The 18,757-nt window shown below is 45.7% G+C and overlaps 1 protein-coding gene across 1 annotated transcript in view; it reads right to left on the bottom strand.

Annotated features, from left to right (window-relative positions):
• The window catches only part of LOC139376739 (E3 SUMO-protein ligase PIAS1-like), a 30,172-nt gene extending 18,921 nt beyond the window's left edge, over positions 1-11,251 (bottom strand). Inside the window, exons 1-6 of the mRNA XM_071119633.1 lie at positions 11,178-11,251; positions 6,995-7,412; positions 6,688-6,772; positions 5,063-5,110; positions 4,390-4,480; positions 1,795-1,929 (exon numbers count right to left, since the gene is read on the bottom strand). Coding sequence (XP_070975734.1) covers positions 1,795-1,929; positions 4,390-4,480; positions 5,063-5,110; positions 6,688-6,772; positions 6,995-7,412; positions 11,178-11,201 — 801 coding nt within the window. The 5' untranslated portion in view covers positions 11,202-11,251. The remainder of the gene's footprint in view (positions 1-1,794; positions 1,930-4,389; positions 4,481-5,062; positions 5,111-6,687; positions 6,773-6,994; positions 7,413-11,177) is intronic.
• Between the last annotated feature and the right edge of the window lie 7,506 nt (positions 11,252-18,757).

Raw genomic sequence — 18,757 nt, 5'->3', positions numbered from 1 at the left:
ACCTAAAACACAACCTATCATGTTCTCATGCCACAGCTCTCCTTCACAGTGGCAAATACCTACAACACAACATATCATGTTCTCATGCCACAGCTCTCCTTCACAGTGGCAAATACCTACAACACAACCTATCATGTCCTCATGCCACAGCTCTCCTTCACAGTGGCAAATACCTACAACACAACCTATCATGTCCTCATGCCACAGCTCTCCTTCACAGTGGCAAATACCTACAACACAACCTATCATGTCCTCATGCCACAGCTCTCCTTCACAGTGGCAAATTCCTACAACACAACCTATCATGTTCTCATGCCACAGCTCTCCTTCACAGTGGCAAATACCTAAAACACAACCTATCATGTCCTCATGCCACAGCTCTCCTTCACAGTGGCAAATACCTACAACACAACCTATCATGTTCTCATGCCGCAGCTCTCCTTCACAGTGGCAAATACCTACAACACAACCTATCATGTTCTCATGCCACAGCTCTCCTTCACAGTGGCAAATACCTAAAACACAACCTATCATGTTCTCATGCCACAGTTCTCCTTCACAGTGGCAAATACCTAAAACACAACCTATCATGTTCTCATGCCACAGCTCTCCTTCACAGTGGCAAATACCTAAAACACAACCTATCATGTTCTCATGCCACAGCTCTCCTTCACAGTGGCAAATACCTAAAACACAACCTATCATGTTCTCATGCCACAGCTCTCCTTCACAGTGGCAAATACCTACAACACAACCTATCATGTTCTCATGCCACAGCTCTCCTTCACAGTGGCAAATACCTACAACACAACCTATCATGTTCTCATGCCACAGCTCTCCTTCACAGTGGCAAATACCTACAACACAACCTATCATGTTCTCATGCCACAGCTCTCCTTCACAGTGGCAAATACCTAAAACACAACCTATCATGTTCTCATGCCACAGCTCTCCTTCACAGTGGCAAATACCTACAACACAACCTATCATGTCCTCATGCCACAGCTCTCCTTCACAGTGGCAAATACCTAAAACACAACCTATCATGTTCTCATGCCACAGCTCTCCTTCACAGTGGCAAATACCTAAAACACAACCTATCATGTCCTCATGCCACAGCTCTCCTTCAACAGTCAGTCAATCAGCCAGTCATCTTCAGGGAGCCAAAATTATGGGAACTTTACAAAAAAAACTTCATTACCCTGTCAATCTATCACCCTCCATTACATCACCCTCACCCCTATCTATTACATCACCCCCCATTCATTACCCTGCATGTCCATGACATCACCCCCCATTCATTACCCTGCATATCCATGACATCACCCTCCATTCATTACCCTGCATGTCCATGACATCACCCTCCATTCATTACCCTGTCCATCCATGACACCACGATAGATTCCTTATACCCTGCCTATCTCTGAGGTCCATGACACCACGATAGATTCCTTATACCCTGCCTATCTCTGAGGTCCATGACACCACGATAGATTCCTTACCCTGCCTATCTCTGAGGTCCATGACAACACGATTAGATTCCTTACCCTGCCTATCTCTGAGGTCCATGACACCACGATTAGATTCCTTATCCTGCCTATCTCTGAGGTCCATGACACCACGATTAGATTCCTTACCCTGCCTATCTCTGAGGTCCATGACACCACGATAGATTCCTTACCCTGCCTATCTCTGAGGTCCATGACACCACGATTAGATTCCTTACCCTGTCTATCTCTGAGGTCCATGACACCACTATCTCTGATGTCCATGACACCATGATAGATTCCTTACCCTGCCTATCTCTGAGGTCCACGACACCACGATAGTGTTGGGTACTGTGGTGGACAGTCTGACCAGTGACGTGATGTTGATGGGGCGACTCGGCCGTTTGGGTTCCACTCCGTTTTTGGTTGGAGGAAGGTAGCCCTGAGGAGGAAGAAGAGACAACAGGGTCAACGTCAGTTGGTTTAAGTTGACGCAAGCAACTCCAAGGTTGTGGGTTCAATTCCCGCGAAGGGATCACAAACATACAAAAAAAATGTACGTACTGTAAAACCCTTTGGATAACAGCGTCTGTAGTTATAACAGTGATATTATACAGAGCATTCAGAAAGTATTCAGACCCATTGACTTGTCCCACATTTTGTTACGTTACAGCTAGAGGTTGACCGATTAATCGGAATGGCCGATTAATTAGGGCCAATTTCAAGTTTTCATAACAATCAGAAATCGGTATTTTTGGACACCATTTTTTAATTTATTTTTTACACCTTTATTTAATCTTTATTTAACTTGGCAAGTCAGTTAAGAACATTCTTATTTTCAATGACGGCCTAGTGGGTGGGTTAACTGCCTTGTTCAGGGGCAGAACGACAGGTTTTCACCTTGTCAGCTCGGGGGATCCAATCTTGCAACCTTACAGTTAACTAGTCCAACGCAATAACGACCTGCCTCTCTCTCGTTGCACCCCACAAGGAGACTGCCTGTTACGCGAATGCAGTAAGCCAAGGTAAGTTGCTAGCATTAAACTTATCTTATATAAAACAATCAATCATAATCACTAGTTAACTACACATGGTTGATGATATTACTAGAAATGATCTAGCGTGTCCTGCGTTGCATATAATCTGACTGAGCATACAAGCATAGAAGTATCTAAGTATCTGACTGAGCGGTGGTGGGCAGAAGCAGGCGCGTAAACATTCATTCAAACAGCACTTCCGCGCGTTTTGCCAGCAGATCTTCGTCGTGCGTCAAGCATTGCGCTGTTTATGACTTCAAGCCTATCAACTCCCGAGATGAGGCTGGTGTAACCGAAGTGAAATGGCTAGCTAGTTAGCGCGCGCTAATAGCATTTCAAACGTCACTCGCTCTGAGCCTTGGAGTGGTAGTTTCCCTTGCTCTGCATGGTTAACGCTGCTTCGATGGTGGCTGTTGTGTTGCTGGTTCGAGCCCAGGGAGGAGCGAGGAGAGAGACGGAAGCTAGTGTTACACTGGCAATACTAAAGTGCCTATAAGAACATCCAATAGTCATAGAGGGAAATAGTCCTATAATTCCTATAATAACTACAACCTAAAACTTCTTACCTGGGAATATTGAAGACTCATATTAAAAGGAACCACCAGCTTTCATATGTTCTCATGTTCTGAGCAAGGAACTGAAACGTTAGCTTTCTTACATAGCACATATTGCCCTTTTACTTTCTTCTCCAACATTGTTTTTGCATTATTTAAACTAAATTGAACACGTTTCATTATTTATTTGAGGCTAAATTGATATTATTGATGTATTATATTAAGTTAAAATAAGTGTTCATTCAGTATTGTTGTAATTGTCGTTATTACAAATAAATCAAATAAAAATTGGCCGATTAATCAATCAATCAATCAAATGTATTTATAAAGCCCTTTTTACATCAGCTGATGTCACAAAGTGCTATACAGAAACCCAGCCTAAAACCCCAAACAGCAAGCAATGCAGATGTAGAAGCACGGTGGCTAGGAAAAACTCCCTAGAAAGGCAGGAACCAGGCTCTGAGGGGTGGCCAGTCATCTTCTGGCTCATGGTTGTAGAGGGTGCAATAGGTCCGCACCTCAGTAGTGTCAGTTGGCTTTTCATAGCCGATCATTCAGAGGTAGAGACAGCAGGTGCGGTAGAGAGAGAGTCGAAAACAGCAAGTCCGGGACAAGGTAGAATGTCCGCTGAACAGGTCAGGGTTACATAGCCGCAGGCAGAACAGTTGAAACTGGAGCAGCAGCATGACCAGGTGGACTGGGGACAGCAAGGAGTCATCAGGCCAGGTAGTCCTGAGGCATGGTCCTAGTGTAACGGTTTTCTTGAGTTGAAGGAGAGGCGGACCAAAATGCAGCGTGGTTACTTGTATACATCTTTAATAAAGATGAAAACACGAACAGTATACAAAAACAATAACCGTGAAAAACCCTAAACAGCCTATCTGGTGCAAACAAACACAGAGACAGGAACAATCACCCAATCGGCATCGTCTTTTTTGGTCCTCCAATAATCGGTGTGGGCGTTGAAAAATCATAGTTGGTAGACCTATAGTTACAGCCTTATTCTAAAAAGTATGAGGGGGGGGGAAATAAGGCCGTAACGTAATAAAATGTGGAAAAATTGAAGAGGTCTGAAAACTTTCCACATGCCCTGTATATTATATTAGTACATTTTCCTAGAGTATTTCTTAATGCAGCGTTTCCTATCCTGGTCCTAGGGAACCTAAAGGGTTGATTCAACTAACGGCTTGATGAGGAGCTGATGAGTGAAATCAAACCCAACAACGCGCAGCCCTTTAGGTCCCCAGGACCAGGATAGGAAACACCGGCTTAATGAGTAGTACTTAGCGGTTGGCTGTCAGACAGACTCACCGGGAGGTTGCAGGGCTTGCTGTTGACTTTAACACACAGGTTGGACGGGAAATGATCCTCCTGGGTACAACTCGTCTCTGATAAACAAAACCTGGGACAGAAAATACAGAGATCAATAACTAATACAACAGAACAATATGACACATCCCATAACCAATTCAGATGACAGACCCAGGAATACACAGTAGTCAGTCAGTAGTCGGTCAGTAGTCAGTCATCTCATGAAGCCGCTTATTAGTGCAGGCATGTCTCAATTTTACTTAGTGAACACGAGTCCTACTGTGAACACGAGTCCTACAGTGAACACGAGTGCTACAGTGAACACGAGTGCTACAGTGAACACGAGTCCTACAGTGAACACGAGTCCTACAGTGAACACGAGTGCTACTGTGAACACGAGTGCTACAGTGAACACGAGTCCTACAGTGAACACGAGTCCTACAGTGAACACGAGTCCTACAGTGAACACGAGTCCTACAGTGAACACGAGTCCTACAGTGAACACGAGTCCTACAGTGAACACGAGGCCTACTGTGAACACGAGGCCTACTGTGAACACGAGGCCTACTGTGAACACGAGGCCTACTGTGAACACGAGGCCTACTGTGAACACGAGGCCTACTGTGAACAGAGGTGAAATAAAGAACAGGCTAGAACACCAAAGGAGCCTTACCTTAACTGAACCTGGACCGCAAAGTCACACTTGGTCCCAGAGATATCCCTGTAGACAGAGACAGACAGACAGACAGACAGACAGACAGACAGGCAGGCAGAGAGACAGACAGACAGGCAGAGACAGACAGAGACAGACAGGCAGACAGACAAGCAGACAGAGACAGACAGACAGACAGAGACAGACAGACAGACAGACAGACAGACAGACAGGCAGAGACAGACAGACAGAGACAGACAGACAGACAGACACAGACAGGCAGAGACAGACAGAGACAGACAGGCAGACAGACAGAGACAGACAAGCAGACAGAGACAGACAGACAGACAGACAGACAGAGACAGACAAGCAGACAGAGACAGACAGGCAGGCAGAGACAGACAGGCAGAGACAGACAGGCAGAGACAGACAGGCAGACAGACAGGTAGAGTTAGGTGAGACGTCCAGCAAAGTGAGAAAAATAAACATGACTTCCAAATAGAACATGCATTATCCAATCGACTTGCAGTTTATAAACTGTATTTCTTCCATGTCTATGTTATTTTTCATAAGGAGAATAACTCCTAGTGTGAGTATGAATTGAAACCAGTCACATCCTTATCTGAGGGAGATACTGTAAAGACAGACACGCTCTGTGGTTCTGTGTGTTTTATTGCTTTAGATAGGGGCATCATGTACAGCGGTCAGTCCTTAGTTCTCCTTTCCCCCTCCCCCACTCTCTTATTCTCTCCCCCTCCCCCATTCTCCCCGCCACTCCCTTCCCCCCTCCTATTCTCTCTCCTCCCGCCCCCCCCCCTCAACTCTCTTTCCCTTTCCTCCCGGTCCCCACTCCTCCCCTCTCCTTCCTGTCCCCTATCCTCTAACCCCCCCTCCCCAATCCTCAAACTATTCTCCACTCCCCTATTCTCCCCACCACCCTCCACTCTCCTATTATCTCTCCTCCCGCACCCCCCCTTCCACTCAACTCTCTTTCCCTTTCCTCCCCTCCCGTCCCCTCTCCTATTCTCTCCTCACCTTCCCCTAATCCCTTTCACTCTCCTTCATGTCCCCATCCTCTAACCCCCTCATCCTCTAACCCCCCCCCAATCCTCTAACCCTCCCCATCCTCTAACCTCCCCCCATCCCCTAACCCCCCCATCCCCTAACCACCCCCCTCCGCCATCCCCAAACCACCCCCATCCCCATCCTCTAACAACCCTCTCCCCCATTCTCTAACCCCCCCTACCCATCCTCTAACCCCCCCTACCCATCCTCTAACCCCCCCCTCCCCATCCTCTAACAACCCCACATCCTCTAACGGCAGGTAGCCTAGTGGTTAGAGCGTTGGACCAGTAACCAGCAGGTAGCCTAGTGGTTAGAGCGTTGGACCAGTAACCAGCAGGTAGCCTAGTGGTTAGAGCGTTGGACTAGTAACTGAAAGGTTTCTAGATTGAATCCCGAGCTGACAAGGTAAAAATCTGTCGTTCTGCCCCTGAACAAGGCAGTTAACCCACTGTTCCTAGGCCGTCATTGAAAATAAGAATTTGTTCTTAACTGACATGCCTGGTTAAATAAAGGTAAAATCAATCACCCCTCACCCATCCTCTAATCACCCCCTCCCCCATATTCCCCTCCCCCAGTCTTACATGGAGCTGCTGATCTGCTGGACCTGCTGAGGTGTCAGTGCAAAGGCATAACACGTCTCCTGAAACCGCTGACTGTTGTCTGAGGCTGGAGACAAAAGCACACAGAGAGAGGATGAAGACTCAGCCAACTCACCATACCAAGACAGACAATGACATGGAAGCACATTTAGTCCATCCACTTAATTGCAGGTGCAGAGTACAAACGGTAAATTGATTAAAGAAAGATACCTGCACACTGTTGAATTCTATCACATGAGAAGCCGACCCAATGATGGCCTAACAGACAGACATGCACCAGACTACTCACCCAGGCTGGTGGGTTTGATGAGCTCATCCAGCATGTCATAAAAGGGCAGTCTCTGCAGCTTGACGTCAGGGTGTACGGGGTGAAGGGAGGAGGGCAGGTGGGGCAGGCCCAGCTCGTGTTTGGGCCCAAGCAGGGAGAGGGGCGAGGGGGACCCGTGGCTGTCAAACCCCAGCGACGTGAGGCCTCCAGACAGGGTGGCGTGGACACTGGGCAGGGCCAGGTCCACCGGAGACACCATCTTGGTGGGGAAGCGGCGTCTGTACAGCTCCTTCACCTTCATCTGGACAGCGGGGCTGCAGCCGGCCTTAAGGAGGTGCAGGGCTTTGGTCAACAGTTCGTGTTTGCGGCCGTGTTTGTTGCGTCCTGCGTAGCCTAGTAACACTTGTAGCTCTGAAACACGAAGGCTCATCACCATTTGCTTTGGGAGGAAGGAAATGATCATAAGTATTATTGCAGGATTAGGACAGATCAACAGAACATGCTGGCATTACACTCTGGCTTTGTCTCACTGCAAAGCTACATTTTGGGGAACACAACTTGTGTGAGTAAAGGGACAATCAACAGGTATTTTACAACTTCTGAAATAGTCAATTATGTTGTGGTGGCAAGTATGTTTTATTTCACCAGCGACAGCTAGGCTGGCAGGCTCTAGACACCATAGGAGTCTACAGTCTTGTCTCTAGTCTGGCAGGCTCTAGACACCATAGGAGTCTACAGTCTTGTCTCTAGTCTGGCAGGCTCTAGACACCATAGGAGTCTATGGTCTTGTCTCTAGGCTGGCAGGCTCTAGACACCATAGGAGTCTACGGTCTTGTCTCAAGGCTGGCAGGCTCTAGACACCATAGGAGTCTACAGTCTTGTCTCAAGGCTGGCAGGCTCTAGACACCATATGAGTCTACAGTCTTGTCTCTAGTCTGGCAGGCTCTAGACACCATAGGAGTCTATGGTCTTGTCTCTAGGCTGGCAGGCTCTAGACACCATAGGAGTCTACAGTCTTGTCTCTAGGCTGGCAGGCTCTAGACACCATAGGAGTCTACAGTCTTGTCTCTAGGCTGGCAGGCTCTAGACACCATAGGAGTCTACAGTCTTGTCTCTAGGCTGGCAGGCTCTAGACACCATAGGAGTCTACAGTCTTGTCTCTAGGCTGGCAGGCTCTAGACACCATAGGAGTCTATGGTCTTGTCTCTAGGCTGGCAGGCTCTAGACACCATAGGAGTCTACAGTCTTGTCTCTAGGCTGGCAGGCTCTAGACACCATAAGAGTCTATGGTCTTGTCTCTAGGCTGGCAGGCTCTAGACACCATAGGAGTCTACAGTCTTGTCTCAAGTCTGGCAGGCTCTAGACACCATAGGAGTCTACAGTCTTGTCTCTAGGCTGGCAGGCTCTAGACACCAAAGGAGTCTACAGTCTTGTCTCAAGGCTGGCAGGCTCTAGACACCATAGGAGTCCACGGTCTTGTCTCAAGTCTGGCAGGCTCTAGACACCACAGGAGTCTATGGTCTTGTCTCTAGGCTGGCAGGCTCTAGACACCATAGGAGTCTACAGTCTTGTCTCTAGTCTGGCAGGCTCTAGACACCATAGGAGTCTATGGTCTTGTCTCTAGGCTGGCAGGCTCTAGACACCATAGGAGTCTACAGTCTTGTCTCTAGGCTGGCAGGCTCTAGACACCATAGGAGTCTACAGTCTTGTCTCTAGGCTGGCAGGCTCTAGACACCATAGGAGTATATGGTCTTGTCTCTAGGCTGGCAGGCTCTAGACACCATAGGAGTCTATGGTCTTGTCTCTAGGCTGGCAGGCTCTAGACACCATAGGAGTCTACAGTCTTGTCTCAAGCAGCACTCCTACACTAAGATGCTTCATGGATAGATTCATTCGGTGGTGATCTGAGGGCAAGGGTCTCTCTTCTACACAAATTACAACCGGAACCTAGCCTTCACTAGACAAAATAGCATTCACTCAAAAAGCAACCGGAAAGAGATTTGACACCGACCATCTCAGATTGTTCTGAAATCCTTTATGTAGTTAGAAACAGATTAGCATTCCGGAGAGACAATTTGCACTCAAATTGGCCATCTTCATTTATAGGATAATCTTCATTAAATATAGTAATTAACATCCAAGTTATTGTTATCATGAGCTATTCTACCCAAAGTTGCAAAGAGAACATTAACATTGATAAAAAGGTGTGGTTGCCACAGTAACAGGAACAGAGGCATGTAGTTGGCAAAACATGGTACTTTCACAGTCATTTACCCATAAAGAAGGAAATAAATGGCCAATTTCTCTGAACAGGGGAAGAAAATCATCACCAGACTCAAAGGGAATTACATTACAGAGGATGAAGGAGCAATACTCTTAGCAACAGTTCCATAATACAGTTTATTTAACTAGGATAGTCAGTTAAGAACATTAAGAACAAATTCTTATTTACTATGACAGCCTACCGGGTAACTGCCTGGTTCAGGGGCAGAAGGACAGATTTGATCTAGCAACCTTTCAGTTACTGGCCCAACGCTCCTACCACTAGGCTACCTGCCTGTCAGTCATGGAAAACTGATACTGTCTACTGGTTGGTTGGGTTGGGGTGTGCCGGGGTCTGTGGGTGGCTATTGATCATTTTATTTGATTCCTCATGTCTTACTCATTGTTAGGAAGAATTATGGTCCAAAATCAGATGTTATGTACTATATTTATTGAAGATTATATGAATCCTATAAGTTAAAATGGCCAATTTGGGTGCAATCAATGAGTTTAATTTCTCAGAGATCAAATTGTACTTCAACAAAATAATGTTTCAGGAATGCTAATATTATGTTCTAAATGACATGGAAGTGAAGTGAATACATGGAAAAATAAGTGCTGCGGTAGCCTACAAAGTATATAGCTTTACATTAAAATAGGTTGGTGTTGACCGGCATCCGTGTTAAATAAAAGGCTAAATCAAATTTGAAAAAAGTATCACTCACAAACACCAAATCATTACAGGTGTACAGACGCTTCTGTGTTATTTGGTTTCACTGTACAGGCAAAAGCATGGAGAGTGCTTCTGATCACACATTGACTGGCCTACTAATAGTTCTGCCATTGTCGAGTGCTTCTGATCACACATTGACTGGCCTACTAATAGTTCTGCCATTGTCACTCCGTAATTCATATTTCACGGCTAACCGTGGTAGCCACTCCAGTTAGCTACGGCTAACCGTGATAGCCACTCCAGTTAGCTACGGCTAACCGTGATAGCCACTCCAGTTAGCTACGGCTAACCGTGGTAGCCACTCCAGTTAGCTACGGCTAACCGTGATAGCCACTCCAGTTAGCTACGGCTAACCGTGGTAGCTACACCAGTTAGCTAGATACGGCTAACCGTGGTAGCTACACCAGTTAGCTAGTTACGGCTAACCGTGGTAGCCACTGCAGTTAGCTACGGCTAACCGTGATAGCCACTCCAGTTAGCTACGGCTAACCGTGGTAGCTACACCAGTTAGCTAGATACGGCTAACCGTGGTAGCTACACCAGTTAGCTAGTTACGGCTAACCGTGGTAGCCACTCCAGTTAGCTACGGCTAACCGTGGTAGCCATAGCTACGGTAACCACCACCCACCTGTAGTGACCAATCTTTGACGTCACTATCGTCATTCTAAATCAGCTGATTATCAAAACTGCTTAAAAAGTCGACACGTTCAACTGTTATCAGCTAACTACACATTCTTTAAGGCCGTCTGGTCCAGGACCAATGCTACAGAGCTAGCTTATTAGCTAACCTTACATTGGGGCCGAGCAATGGCTCCTTGGTTTGGTTGGAAAATGCTGACTGGCGGGAAAAACATATGCAGTTCTGGCTGGTATAACAAGGTTCTGGCAATGTATTACACATTTATATGAAATATTAACTGGCGAAATTGGTAAGCTAACCACACAACAACTAGTTAGCTAGCTAGTTTACTACTGTAATTCGCTAGCATCAAGCTGCGAGGCAGGCAAGACTCAATCGTAGCTAGCTAACAATAACAATGCTACCTACGACTTCCACTGAGTTTTCTACAAAAATGAAAAACATAACCAATGGCTAATAAAGTAAATACATCAAATAAAGAAGATTCCAACTACATGTAACCCACGGGTATGACTTAAAAACAAAATACAGCCTTTTTTTGTCAAATGTAATTTTGGCCTACGCTTTACCTTCAGTTCCGCACTCTCCGCCATCTTGTAACTCTGAGCGCAGGCGTGAAAGCGAGGAGACTAGGAGGCAGACTAGTCCGCAGAGTGAATCTCAATAGTTGTTTTGATACCTTGACTCTACTATTTAAATTGCTCTCACAATTGACCTGTAGATGGCAATCTCGCACTACATAAATCCATTGACTTTATATTTAAATACATCCCTTACAACCATTATACAATATTTGCGACTTAATTTCAAATGATGAAGAAACGCATTAGGTTACAAGTGTGTAAAAAGTTACATTTGAGGATAAAATCACCAGTCTGTCTATATCTGTCTGTCTATATACCCACTATTAACAGTCTGCCACCACTATGACAAGCTATAGCCCCGCTATTACCAGTGCATTAGAGTAATTCTCATCAGTAGGCTTTGTCGCTGCCCGCACCCGCCCGCCCATCCAGCATCACTATGACTTAGAATATGTGGACAACTACAAATACCTAGGTGTCTGGTTAGACTGTAAACTCTCCTTCCAGACTCACATTAAACATCTCCAATCCAAAATTAAATCTAGAATCAAACATACCTTCGTAAAACTGACCCTACTATCGATCCTCGACTTCGGCGATGTCATTTACAAAATAACCTCCAACACTCTACTCAATAAATTGGATGCAGTCTATCACAGTGCCATCCGTTTTGTCACCAATGCCCCAAGTACTACCCATCACTGCGACCTGTACTCTCTCGTTGGCTGGCCCTCGCTTCATACTCGTTGCCAAACCCACTGGCTCCAGGTAATCTACAAGCCTTTGCTAGGTAAAGCCCCGCCTTATCTCAGCTCACTGGTCACCATAGCAGTACCCACCCGTAGCACGCGCTCCAGCAGGTGTATCTCACTGGTCACCCCCAAAGCCAATTCCTCCTTTGGCTGCCTTTCCTTCCAGTTCTCTGCTGCCAATGACTGGAACGAACTGCAGAAATCACTGAAGCTGGAGACTCTTGCCTCCCTCACTAGCTTTAAGGACCAGCTGTCAGAGCAGCTCACAGATCACTGCACCTGTACATAGCCCATCTGTAAATAGCCCATCCCCATACTGTATTTATTTATTTATCTTGCTCCTTTGCACCCCAGTATCTCTACTTGCACATTCATCTTCTGCACATCTACCATCTAGTGTTTAATTGCTACATTGTAATTACTTCGCCACCATGGCCTATTTATTGCCTTAACTCCCTTATCTTACCTCATTTGCACACACTGTATATAGACTTTCTTCAACTGTATTATTGACTGTATGTTTGTTTTACTCCATGTGTAACTCTGTGTTGTTGTATGTGTCGCACTGCTTTGCTTTATCTTGGCCAGGTCGCAGTTGAAATGGTTAAATAAAGGTGAAATAAAAAATAAATAAAATAAAAACCACTATGACAAGCTATAGCCCCTCTATTAACAGTCTGTCACCACTATGACATTCTATATACCCACTATTAACAGTCTGTCACCACTACGACAAGCTATAGCCCCACTATTAACAGTCTGCCACCACTATGACATTCTATATACCCACTATTAACAGTCTGCCACCACTATGACATTCTATATACCCACTATTAACAGTCTGTCACCACTATGAAATTCTATATACCCACTATTAACAGTCTGTCACCACTATGACATTCTATATACCCACTATTAACAGTCTGTCACCTCTATGACATTCTATATACCCACTATTAACAGTCTGCCACCACTATGACAAGCTATATACCCACTATTAACAGTCTGCCACCACTATGACAAGCTATAGCCCCTCTATTAACAGTCTGTCACCACTATGACATTCTATATACCCACTATTAACAGTCTGTCACCACTATGACATTCTATATACCCACTATTAACAGTCTGTCACCACTATGACATTCTATATACCCACTATTAACAGTCTGCCACCACTATGACAAGCTATATACCCACTATTAACAGTCTGTCACCACTATGACATTCTATATACCCACTATTAACAGTCTGTCACCACTATGACATTCTATATACCCACTATTAACAGTCTGTCACCACTATGACAAGCTATATACCCACTATTAACAGTCTGTCACCACTACGACAAGCTATATACCCACTATTAACAGTCTGTCACCACTATGACATTCTATATACCCACTATTAACAGTCTGTCACCACTACGACAAGCACTATTACCAGTGCATTAGAGTAATTCTCATCAGTAGGCTTTGTCTATGATGTTGTGCAATGTTATTGTTTTACAAAAATAGCAACAAATTATTCCCAAACCACAGATTTTAATACACATATAAATAATTTAGGGTGCTACTTTAAAGTGAATTACATATACAAAGTTGCTGATTAGCAGAGAGCGAACAATGGTAATTAGTTAACAACATTGAGAAATTAAATCAAACAAACTACTTACATTAAGATAATAGCACTTAAATAGCAACATTGAAATAACAAAACTATCACAGGATATATATTATTCATTGCACTTTGCCACCAAATATATACAGTACCAGTCAAAAGTTTGGAAACACCTACTTCAAGGGATTTTCTTTATTTTTTTTTACTATTTTCTACATTGTAGAATAATAGTGATGACATCAAAACTATGAAATAACACATATGGAATCATGTATTAACCAAAACGTGTTAAACAAATCAACATTTATTTTACATTTGAGATTCTTCAATGTAGCCACCCTTTGCCTTGATGACAGATTTGCACACTCTTGGCATTCTCTCAACCAGCTTCACCTGGAATGCTTTTCCAACAGTCTAGAAGGAGTTCCCATATATGCTGAGCACTTGTCGGCTCACTCTGCGGTCCAATTCATCCCAAACCATCTCAATTGGGTTGAGGTCGGGTTATTGTGGAGGTCAGGTCATCTGATGCAGCACTCCATCACTCTCCTTCTTGGTCAAATAGCCCTTACACAGCCTGGAGATGTGTTTGGTCATTGTCCTGTTGAAAAACAAATGATAGTCCCACTAAGCACAAACCAGATGGGATGGAGTATCGCTGCAGAATGCTGTGGTAGCCATGCTGGTTAAGTGTGCCTTGAATTCTAAATAAATCACTAACAGTGTCACCAGCAAAGCACCCCCAAACCATCACACCTCCTCTTCCATGCTTCACGGTGGGAAACACACATGCAGAGATCATCCATTCAACTGCTCTGCATCACGGCGGTTCGAACCAAAAATCTCAAATTTGGACTCATCAGAACCAAGGACAGATTTCCACTGGTCTAATGTCCATTGCTCGTGTTTCTTGGCCCAAGCAAGTCTCTTCTTATTATTGGTGTCCTTTAGTAGTGGTTTCTTTGCAGCAATTCGACCATGAAGGCCTGATTCAAGCAGTCTCCTCTGAACAGTTGATGTTGAGATGTGTCTGTTACTTGAACTCTGTGAAGCATTTATTTGGGCTGCAATCTGAGGTGTTGTTAACTCTAATGAACTTATCCTCTGCAGCAGAGTTAACTCTGAGTCTTCCTTTCCTGTTCTCATGAGAGCCAGTTTCATCATAGCCCTTGATGGTTTTTGCAACTGCACTTGAAGAAACTTTCACATGTTTTGACATTTTACGGACTGACTGACCTGAATTTCTTAAAGTAATGATGGACTGTCGTTTCTCTTCACTTATTTGAGCTGTTCTTGCCATAATATGGACTTGGTCTTTTACCAAATAGGGCTATCTTCTGTATACCACCCCTACCTTGTCACAACACAACTTATTGGCTCAAAAGCATTCAGAAGGAAAGAAATTACACAAATTAACTTTTAACAAGGCACACCTGTTTACTGAAATGCCTTCCAGGTGACTACCTCATGCTCAGCATATATGGGAACTCCTTCTAGACTGTTGGAAAAGTATTCCAGGTGAAGCTGGTTGAGAGAATGCCAAGAGTGTGCAAAGCTGTCATCAAGGCAAAGGGAGGCTACTTTGAAAAATCTCAAATATAAAATATATTTAGATTTGTTTATCTTTTTTGGTTACCACATGATTCCATATGTGTTATTTCATAGTTGTGATGTCTTCACTATTATTCTACAATGTAGAAAATAGTAAAAATAAAGAAAAACCCTTGAAGAAGTAGGTGTGTCCAAACTTTTGACTGGCACTGTATATTAATGATTTATAAAAGTTATGGTCATATTTTCATTTAAACATATAATATTTTTCATGTTGTACTTTATAACTTTATATAAATTATACACAGAGTCTGAAGACACACTCTCTCATATGTTACAATTAATATCATTAAATGCAGTGGCTAATGCCGGCTCTAGGTTTTTTTATGCAGTGGCTAATGACGGCTCTAGGTTTTTTTATGCAGTGGCTAATGACGGCTCTAGGTTTCCTTCACGCCAAGGCATTGCTCTGGTACAATGATGTGTTCATTTGATAGAGGCCAGGTGTCGGATTCATAAAGCCTCTCAGAGTAAAACAGTGCTGACCTAGGATCAGGTCCTCCATGTCCATATAATATAATGTATTATGATCTCAAATGCTGATCACATCATTTCTCAGACAAGGTTTGCAAAATTCCGGTAGCTTTCCCAAAATGTCCAGCTTTCCCAGAAATCCTGGGTTTCCTGCTTATTCCTTTCTGAATCTAGGAATCTTCCAACCAGGATTTCTGGAAAAACTTTTGGAAAGTTACTGGGAATAGTCTACCCTAACTCCTACCCTGCCTCTCTTGTGTTAAATTGTCTACCCTAACTCAGACCCCGTCTCTCGTGTTAAATTGTCTACCCTAACTCAGACCCTGCCTCTCTCGTGTTAAATTGTCTACCCTAACTCAGACCCCGTCTCTCGTGTTAAATTGTCTACCCTAACTCAGACCCTGTATCTCGTGTTAAAATGTCTACCCTAACTCAGACCCTGCCTCTCTCGTGTTAAATTGTCTACCCTAACTCAGACCCTGTCTCTCGTGTTAAATTGTCTTTCCTAACTCAGACCCTGCCTCTCTCGTGTTAAATTGTCTACCCTAACTCAGACCCTGTCTCTCGTGTTAAATTGTCTACCCTAACTCAGACCCCGTCTCTCGTGTTAAATTGTCTACCCTAACTCAGACCCTGTCTCTCGTGTTAAATTGTCTACCCTAACTCAGACCCCGTCTCTCGTGTTAAATTGTCTACCTTAACTCAGACCCTGTATCTCGTGTTAAAATGTCTACCCTAACTCAGACCCTGCCTCTCTCGTGTTAAATTGTCTACCCTAACTCAGACCCTGTCTCTCGTGTTAAATTGTCTTTCCTAACTCAGACCCTGCCTCTCTCGTGTTAAATTGTCTACCCTAACTCAGACCCTGTCTCTCGTGTTAAATTGTCTACCCTAACTCAGACCCCGTCTCTCGTGTTAAATTGTCTACCCTAACTCAGACCCTGTCTCTCGTGTTAAATTGTCTACCCTAACTCAGACCCCGTCTCTCGTGTTAAATTGTCTACCTTAACTCAGACCCTGTCTCTCGTGTTAAATTGTCTACCCTAACTCAGACCCTGTCTCTCTCGTGTTAAATTGTCTACCCTAACTCCTAACCTGTCTCTCTCGTGTTAAATTGTCTACCCTAACTCAGACCCCGTCTCTCGTGTTAAATTGTCTTTCCTAACTCAGATCCTGCCTCTCTCGTGTTAAATTGTCTACCCTAACTCAGACCCTGTCTCTCTCGTGTTAAATTGTCTACCCTAACTCAGACCCTGTCTCTCTCGTGTTAAATTGTCTATCCTAACTCAGACCCTGCCTAGAATTTTGGATACTGTACGCCTAGTCTTCAGGGTGGTAGTAGTCCTGCTTTCCAGACTGATGGGGCTCCACGGTGGACTGTGGGAAGGGACTAGGGTGGTAGTAGTCCTGCTTTCCAGACTGATGGGGCTCCACGGTGGACTGTGGGAAGGGACTAGGGTGGTAGTAGTCCTGCTTTCCAGACTGATGGGGCTCCACAGTGGACTGTGGGAAGGGACTAGGGTGGTAGTAGTCCTGCTTTCCAGACTGATGGGGCTCCACGGTGGACTGTGGGAAGGGACTAGGGTGGTAGTAGTCCTGCTTTCCAGACTGATGGGGCTCCACGGTGGACTGTGGGAAGGGACTAGGGTGGTAGTAGTCCTGCTTTCCAGACTGATGGGGCTCCACGGTGAACTGTGGGAATGGACTAGGGTGGTAGTAGTCCTGCTTTCCAGACTGATGGGGCTCCACGGTGGACTGTGGGAAGGGACTAGGGTGGTAGTAGTCCTGCTTTCCAGACTGATGGAGCTCCACGGTGGACTGTGGGAAGGGACTAGGGTGGTAGTAGTCCTGCTTTCCAGACTGATGGGGCTCCACGGTGGACTGTGGGAAGGGACTAGGGTGGTAGTAGTACTGCTTTCCAGACTGATGGGGCTCCACGGTGGACTGTGGGAAGGGACTAGGGTGGTAGTAGTCCTGCTTTCCAGACTGATGGGGCTCCACAGTGGACTGTGGGAAGGGACTAGGGTGGTAGTAGTCTTGCTTTCCAGACTGATGGGGCTCCACAGTGGACTGTGGGAAGGGACTAGGATGGTAGTAGTCCTGCTTTCCAAACGGATGGGGCTCCACGGTGGACTGTGGGAAATGACTAGGGTGGTAGTAGTACTACTTTCCAGACTGATGGGGCTCCACGGCGGACTGTGGGAAGGGACTAGGGTGGTAGTAGTCCTGCTTTCCAGACTGATGGGGCTCCACAGTGGACTGTGGGAAGGGACTAGGGTGGTAGTAGTCCTGCTTTCCAGACTGATGGGGCTCCACAGTGGACTGTGGGAAGGGACTAGGGTGGTAGTAGTCCTGCTTTCCAGACTGATGGGGCTCCACGGTGGACTGTGGGAAGGGACTAGGGTGGTAGTAGTCCTGCTTTCCAGACTGATGGGGCTCCACAGTGGACTGTGGGAAGGGACTAGGGTGGTAGTAGTACTGCTTTCCAGACTGATGGGGCTCCACAGTGGACTGTGGGAAGGGACTAGGGTGGTAGTAGTCCTGCTTTCCAGACTGATGGGGCTCCACAGTGGACTGTGGGAAGGGACTAGGGTGGTAGTAGTCCTGCTTTCCAGACTGATGGGGCTCCACGGTGGACTGTGGGAAGGGACTAGGGTGGTAGTAGTCCTGCTTTCCAGACTGATGGGGCTCCACAGTGGACTGTGGGAAGGGACTAGGGTGGTAGTAGTCCTGCTTTCCAGACTGATGGGGCTCCACAGTGGACTGTGGGAAGGGACTAGGGTGGTAGTAGTCCTGCTTTCCAGACTGATGGGGCTCCACAGTGGACTGTGGGAAGGGACTAGGGTGGTAGTAGTCCTGCTTTCCAGACTCATGGGGCTCCACGGTGGACTGTGGGAAGGGACTAGGGTGGTAGTAGTACTGCTTTCCAGACTGATGGGGCTCCACGGTGGACTGTGGGAAGGGACTAGGGTGGTAGTAGTCCTGCTTTCCAGACTGATGGGGCTCCACGGTGGACTGTGGGAAGGGACTAGGGTGGTAGTAGTCCTGCTTTCCAGACTGATGGGGCTCCACGGTGGACTGTGGGAAGGGACTAGGGTGGTAGTAGTC

Source organism: Oncorhynchus clarkii, chromosome 2, assembly GCF_045791955.1.
Source record: "Oncorhynchus clarkii lewisi isolate Uvic-CL-2024 chromosome 2, UVic_Ocla_1.0, whole genome shotgun sequence".
In the NCBI taxonomy this organism is placed as follows: Eukaryota; Metazoa; Chordata; class Actinopteri; order Salmoniformes; family Salmonidae; genus Oncorhynchus; species Oncorhynchus clarkii.
This window is presented reverse-complemented; position numbering and strand designations above follow the sequence as displayed.